Source organism: Ceratosolen solmsi, unplaced genomic scaffold, assembly GCF_000503995.2.
Source record: "Ceratosolen solmsi marchali unplaced genomic scaffold, CerSol_1.0 scaffold35, whole genome shotgun sequence".
NCBI lineage: Eukaryota > Metazoa > Arthropoda > Insecta > Hymenoptera > Agaonidae > Ceratosolen > Ceratosolen solmsi.
In genome coordinates, this window is record NW_011948423.1 from 3,712,137 (window position 1) to 3,719,575 (window position 7,439).

Consider the following 7,439-nt stretch of genomic DNA (forward strand, 5'->3'; position numbering starts at 1 on the left):
CTCGCCTCCCCCCCCCCCCCCAAACACCACAACACCTCACACACGCACACGCACAAGCGCGCGCGCACACACGATCTCTCCCCAAACCAACCCAAACCCAATCCACTCCACCGATCGACGGGATCGAGCCATACGTCCGACTGTCAACGCAAGATTTACGATCCGGTAGCATCAGCCCCGGCAATTTGCCTGGCTCCTAGGAATCGCGCGACGCCAATATACGCGGCTCAACACAAGCATATGACATTTGCTATTGATAATGGAGGATCGTTTGACGTAAGGCAGGACATGCCTTATGAAATATGAAACTGGCCATTAAAGGATGAGCGTACTTAGGGAATGCCGGCGAATTCCGCCGAAGGACTTAATTATATTTAGTGCCGAGCGAAGCGCTTGCCAGTTTAAATAAATAAATAATCCGCCACGCCGTGACAACTAAAAGTTTCTTTACCGAAGTTTGTCACAAAGCTCGAGGCATTAAGTGCACGTGAATTGTATTTCAAATTTTCGGCTAATTTTTAACTTTACCCCCACCTCATTCTCATCACCTTCATCTCTGAAACGAAACCAACGTTTACGATTTATTCATTTTTCTTTCTTTTTTCAGCTCAGTGCCACACTTTAGCCCCCGTCCGTCCCTCTCCCGCCTACACGCACCATTAGGCTTTACAAATAAATTATATAATTTACGAATAAATTATATACCTATATACTTAAATTTGTTGGGCGCAGGCGCGTTACAATTGATATTATTTAATGCACGGTTTGACAGTATTTTGACGTAATTGTTGTTAATTTGCATGTAGAGTGATACCGAGCGAGATTTTTCGTTCTTCGCTTCATTGTCGCCCACAGGCTACTGTGGCCACCGCACTCTTAATATTTATGCATTTTTAAAGAAAAATTTACGACCTCGTGACTCGAGGCAGGCGATAAAGTAATGCTGATTTTCCATTTAGGCGAGAAGATTTATAAAGGACCAATTTACTGCATATTACAAGTCCATCTTGTATAATAAATGATAAGGAATCTTTTTCCTCTCTCTCTCTCTCTCTCTCTCTCTCACTCTCTCTCTCTCATTCTTTCCCACCTTGATGATTTTCTTGCTTCTTTATTCAGGATTGTCGTTTTGACGAATGTTTCGAGTCAATTATTATTATTATTATTATTGCGCGTCCAAGTGCTACACATCGAACCACTAAACATACTAGAGTCCATTCAAGCTGACTTCCGGCCGCTTAGTCGCAAATAATAATAATAATAATAATAATGGCCACTAATGGGTATGTTCGCACGTGCGCGTAATCCATCCATATTAGCGTACACGCGCTCGACGAATGATTTAGCAAGTTTTCCTCCCCGATAATCCGGTTTGTTAATAGTGGGGGCAGTGCCATTAGCCACGCACATTAGTCACAGGATGCCGCGGGGCCGCAAGTATCATGCATCAATGATAAGAAATTGGGAAGAAAGTGGAGCCGCGAGACGCGGGTCCGGATAATAGATCGCCGAGGGACTCGGGCGTACCTGAATATTATTAATGTCGCTGTGCGTGACGTCGCAGAAGGACCACAAGAGGAAGCTGCCGTTGGAGTGCGTGCCGTTATAAACGGTGATCTCGTTGCCGGGACAGTAATCCAGGGTCTCGTTACGTCGGGCCTGTTTTTTGTCCTCGTCAAGGGAGTCCTCCTCCTGGACCTGGTCGGCCCTCACGATCTTCAGTAGGACGGAGACGCGCTCGTTGGGTTTACCGCTAAACCTGTAGCTGCAGAGAGTATTGGGCGGGTACCAACTCCTGGGCGATTTTATGCTATCGCGGGGCTTCTCGCTACTCTTGTAGATGAAGTCGCAGTTGGGCTGGTGGTGACCGGAGGCTGGGCTGGCCAGGGCCGTGGCCACGGGTGGCGCTTCCGACTCCTCGAGGCTCAGGTGGAAGCCGTCGTGCATAATCGTGCCGTCGCGCTCGGCGTGGAACTCGACGATGACGTTGCGTCCGCGCGACAGGATCTGCGGGATACGGCCTTCGCCGCAGAACTTGCCAATCTCCAGGACACGGCCGTTGACGCTCTCGAGGAGGGCGAGATAGTCGCCGACGCAGTTGCCGCCGCTTCCGAGGCGGGGCTGCGAGACGTCGTGGGGTCGACGTCGTCGGAGGAGGCGTACGTGGCGCCGGTCGTGCTGGGAGCCTCGCGGATGTTCCGTGTGTGACCTGCGGGCGAGCGGGGATGGCTACGTTCAGTTTATCGCCTGCGAGTATTAATACGCCGGGGCGGGAATTCCAGTGGTTTTGCCGCTGTCGGCCAACGGCTCGTAAGAAGCGTCGATTGGGGTTGGATATCACGGTGGTGTCGGATGTGCGAGCTTTTCTATGGGATTTTTGCTTTGCGAGTTGTTCAATCGCCTCGTGTCAAGATATTAATACGGTGGGCTTTGTAATTTGAAATTCCAATTGGAATGGACTGATTTGTCGCGACCGAGGATTCACGGTGCCTTCGCGGGTCATGGTGAGAGGTAGAGATGAATAGAGAAAGAGAGAGAGAGAGAGAGATTTTGTAAGGGCGGTGAGGGTGAATGAAGGGACTGAAACAGCGCAGCAGTCGAGGATTCTCGTAGCTTAATTATCGATATTTCCATTTTTTTTTTTCAGCTTTAGCAAATTTTAATGGATGATAAGGTAGCGTTCGAAGCTTACATTCCCGAGATATAATCGACCTTATAGTCGTGCAGTTTCTTCGAAACGGGTCAGACTATATCGTCCTTACTTATTCAATTTAAATACTTTTATTAAAAACAGATCCTACGTACAACGCCGAATATGAAGTAATTCAAAGGGAGCGAGGGACGACCGTGGAATGAACGGATCGGCGGTGGGGGAAGGCAGCGGTGGCGGCGGCGGTGGCGTCGGAGGGGGGAAAAGTTGATGGACGGGGAGGCAAAAATCAATGAATTATTGGAAGAATGAGAAGATTTAAACACGAAATAAAACAGTTGGAGGCGAATTTTACGTATTACGGGAATTTATTGGGATTTGAATGAATATTACACGAGGCACGTAACGGCAACACGAAAAACGTTTCCAAAGCCACAAATCGTCCATCGTCGATAAATGCACAGTATTATTCGGGGGTAATTAAAATTTCATCCACTTTCTCATTTACAATCGTAGCGCGCCAGTTTGCAGTGTCTTTCGTGACCGCAGTGCATTCAAATACAAAGGCCAAGTGATAGCGATGGATGCTGAAGCTAAAAGTGGCGGGTGGGTGAGAGCTTTTTTATCATCGGACTTTTCGTACCCAAATGGGAGTGGGGACGTATAAAAATCGTGAGCTCCGGAGCTCCTTATCGCCAAGTTCACTTCTAATCCGAGGACCGCACCCTAGGATACGTTGGCCAGATAAGCCGCGTCACCTGTTTTTCGACCAGAATAACTGATCGACGACGGGAATCCTCCTAAGCTTGCTGAGCTCACTGATGGAGCGACCATCCGGCTCCGGGATTTTTTCGCCTTGGCGGCGGTGTTGGCCACCCCCGTGCCTCATCCTAACGGATTGCTGGTGCTGGTGCTGCTGCTGTTGCTGCTTCCTTGGGTTATCGGTGCCTGGGACCCGTCGCTGCTGCTGCTGCTGCTGTTGCCCCCTCGTCCGTCTTTGCTGCTGCTTCTTCTTCATCTTAATCTCCGTAGTAGAAGTTTCCGAAGACTGCTCCTCCTGCCCGATTATTATCTCATCCTCCTCGTCTCGATCTGTCGAAGAATTCATAGTATTACGGCTCGGACAGGGATTTGCTGGGACGGGCTTATTTAATGCGCGTACGTGTTTTTATTGTTCTTCCCCGTCGTCTACCTTTGGCTCTTTTCGTTATCGTACTCCTCCACCTCGATGGGGGAAGGACGATTCGATTGCGCGCTCGAGGATGGTTAATTTTGATAGATACCACTGGGAGTCGGATAGGCATTTCTTATTCCCCTTTTATGGGGCCAATACGGCCAAGCCATTTGTAAACAAGGGGATAGGAATTTTTTACATTTTGACCGCGCTGGCATCCGTCAGAGATGCAGCGATTGCCTTAATCGGCGCACTCCCTCCCCTTTCTTAGATCGATGCCATATTTATCGCTTATGGGTCTCCCTTGACTGTTTCATACGTTCACAAGATATGTACAAATTGATCGTAAAGTTAATTGGGTAATTTGCCGTTAAAAGTGGTGCAGTAGCATACGTATAACGATATAACCGAGGCAAAAGTAAGCTCCCGTCAACGCATTAATCCCGTCCAAGCGTCCTGTTTTCATTTATATTTATTCAATTTATTTATGTTGCTTTTGCTTTTTATTTTGTTCTGGGTTTTTTTTTTACAATGCCAAAGATAATCTGTTAGAGATGCTCGAGCCGCGCTCGTTAACGATGGTTTCTCTCCTATCGTGTTGTAACGATTGGTCAGTGATCATTTGACCAAGTGCGCGTGGGAGGGAGATACGCGATCATTATGATTGATTATGAAATTCTAGCCGGGAGCTCGAAACCATGGCCGAAACTAATAAGGTACCAAGTAACAAACACACGACACGCGCGTATCCTTTCGTTCCTTAAATGCTCAGTCAAATATTAAGCGCGGAGTTGTATAGGGAGCGCGCGCGCGCGCGCTCTGGGACGCGGGTTCCAAACCCAAATACAACATGACGCAATTATTGGGTAAAGTTGTTAAAGTGATTACTGACGATCGGAGCCGCGGAGTGGTATCCAAGCAAAGTTCGGCCTATGCCGCAGGCCATAAAGTAAGTAAGAGGCGAACGAGGTCCTTACCCGTCTGCGCCCTAGGCGGATTCCGCAGGATTCCCTGTCCCTTGGGCTGATCAGCGCTGGGCTTTTCCGCGTCGTCGACGTGCTCCTGCTCGCAAAACTCGGATCTGCAGGCCTCCTGGCTCGTGTGGTTCATGAGGTTGTAGAGGTCGTTAGGCGTGCCGCCGATGCGGAACCTCCCGGCGCTTGACTCGAGGGCGACGCGACACCTGATGCCCCGGGGGTAGATGCCCGGGTAGCCCGGGGAGACGAGGCGACAGGCCCTCCGGTCATTCCGCTGGGAGCATTCGAGGGGACACTCGGCGGCGGATGCCGCGGCGAGGGTCGAGGCCGCGGACGTCGGCTGATGAACGTGGTGGCGCTCGTTCGCGAGCTGCGCCGGCAGGATCGAGAACTGAGCGGAGAATATTACGGGATTCTCCGCGGCGAAGCGGCTCTCGGAGTCGAGGATGACGGTGAGGTCCGGGCCACGGCGCAGGAACAGCCTAAGGTCGGGACGGGAATTTGAGAGCGAGGCGGCCAATTGTTGGCCCACAAGCCTTGGAATTTTAATTCGACGCTGGGCGCGCGAGACGATTGGTGGCGGGTGGCCGGGGGCCCGTGGGGCCGATGATGGGCGGGTGGGAGGGATTTATAGGCGGTACACGTGCGAGGGTTATAACGCCGTGTTGCTCAATCGCTCTTTGTGTACTTTGTTGTTGTATATTTGGGGCGAGTAGCCGTTTCGCCGGCGCTCCTCTCCTTTGTTTTTCGCCGAATATAAATATCGCCAAGTGCAAAAATTCCATTTCCAGACGAATTTCGCTAACTTCATTATTTTAGTCGGATTAATGAGGAGAAAAACGAGTCCATGCGGACTAATAATATTTTTGCTGTGCGGGCGAAGACAATGCCATTATGCTTTTCCAGCTCATCGGCTGCAAGTTCCGAGTCACCAAGTCGCTATTCTTTCATTTTTAAATCCTGCATGGCTCCTTACCCCTTACGAAGGATTTAAATATTTACATTGTACTTCGTACGGCAATTCGGGCGCCACGATTAAGGACAACATTGGCCCAAAGAATAGGATACTTCCCTATTATATGGTAATGAATTTTGAGTGGGAGAATCGAGTACTTGGTATCTCGGGCAAAACTTTCGAATATATGCACATCCTTGAGTTTATTAGGGTGAGCTTTTATGTAAATTCTGAATGAAATTTAAATCGTAATTTTCCGGCACAATATTCGAGGATTATTTTATTACTTTAATTAAAGAAACGGTAATTTATCGTTATGCCGTTACATGAAATGTACGTGGAGCGGTATTATAATGAAAATGAAAAACAAAGACCTTTCTTTCAACGAAATTCTTAAATTGATAAAATTATTATTGAACGTATGGTCGATTTGTTGACCTATGATGCTTTTATCATATCACGTTTAACGTAAATCGACAATTTTCCTTGACAAATTAAATCCATATGTCATTACACACGCATATTACTACAATTGTTATTGTTATTAATGTTGCCATTATTGCATTAGCTATTGTTGTTTTGCTATTTGTTGTTATTATCGTCGCCGTTGTACGCGTTCGGCAACCTACAAATGGCATTAAAGGAATAATATTAACGTTGATATTAACGATTTTCGTCGAGTCGTCGAGTCGCCGAGTCGCCCATAATATCATTTATTCAGACAATAATAACGTAATAAGACAATCTAAATATACTTTGTTATAATCTCCATTGCTCGACGTATGCTCTCATTCTATTTTCTCATTAAGCTGAATTATTCATACTAACCTGATAATTATAACTCTGTCGTAGAATTAGGATTAATCGATCATCCTCTACGCTAAGAAAGCCGTCCGTCCTTATCTCCGTTATTTACTAAAGGCATTTTATATGCAATTGGGACACGAGAAAGGGACAAAGACGGACTCGAGGGACGATTGGGGATGGCGAGGGAGGGAGGGAGGGAGGGAGAGGGGGGGGGCGAAATACGCTATTGGCGAATGTCTAAACCAAGAATGCAAAAGAATGCATGTACGATACGATAATACGATACATGGCCCAATAAAACGTCCAGTCTTTACGAATTAGTTTTACATTTAAAAGTCAAAGGACTTGGGCGTAACGAAGGATGCTTTTGTTTGATCGTTTCATTAGGCGACGCGTTTCAATTACTCTTACACGGTCTTCTACAATTATTACATGTTTACGCTTGTACTATAATGGAATATATGTAAACGCATACGTCATTCTGAGTCAATTAAGCCAATGTCCAACTGAATTGGCCTCGGCAATCTAGTGGCGCACGTGCGTTTGCGGCTGAGGTGGGACGACCATTTCGCCAAAAACTATTCCAAAAATTGTCCCCTGCGCGGTCTTAATTGCCAGCGCGTAAATTTTGCAATTACCATTCATTTTTCATCCGTCGAACAAAGCTTAAAGGAAGAGACACGACCGCACGTAAGGCCTTACCCCTTAGGCCGTGGACCGTGTGGAGGGCGAAGCTGCGATGGCGACGGTGTAGAAGAAGAGCTCCGTGTGCCTGCAACGAATTGTTTGCGACAAATCGCAGTGCATGTTGGCTTCCTAACCCTTATGTACACGGGCACGGTATTTAAGGGTTGCGTAGTCGAGTCGATATAATGG

General features: G+C 47.7%; 1 protein-coding gene across 1 annotated transcript in view; it reads right to left on the minus strand.

Annotated features, from left to right (window-relative positions):
- LOC105362401 (uncharacterized) overlaps nt 1-7,439 on the minus strand; it is an 84,183-nt gene that overhangs the window by 617 nt on the left and 76,127 nt on the right. The window contains exons 5-7 of the mRNA XM_011499841.1: nt 4,802-5,283; nt 3,409-3,742; nt 1,528-2,209 (exon numbers count right to left, since the gene is read on the minus strand). Of these exons, the coding sequence (XP_011498143.1) occupies nt 1,528-2,209; nt 3,409-3,742; nt 4,802-5,283 (1,498 nt within the window). The remainder of the gene's footprint in view (nt 1-1,527; nt 2,210-3,408; nt 3,743-4,801; nt 5,284-7,439) is intronic.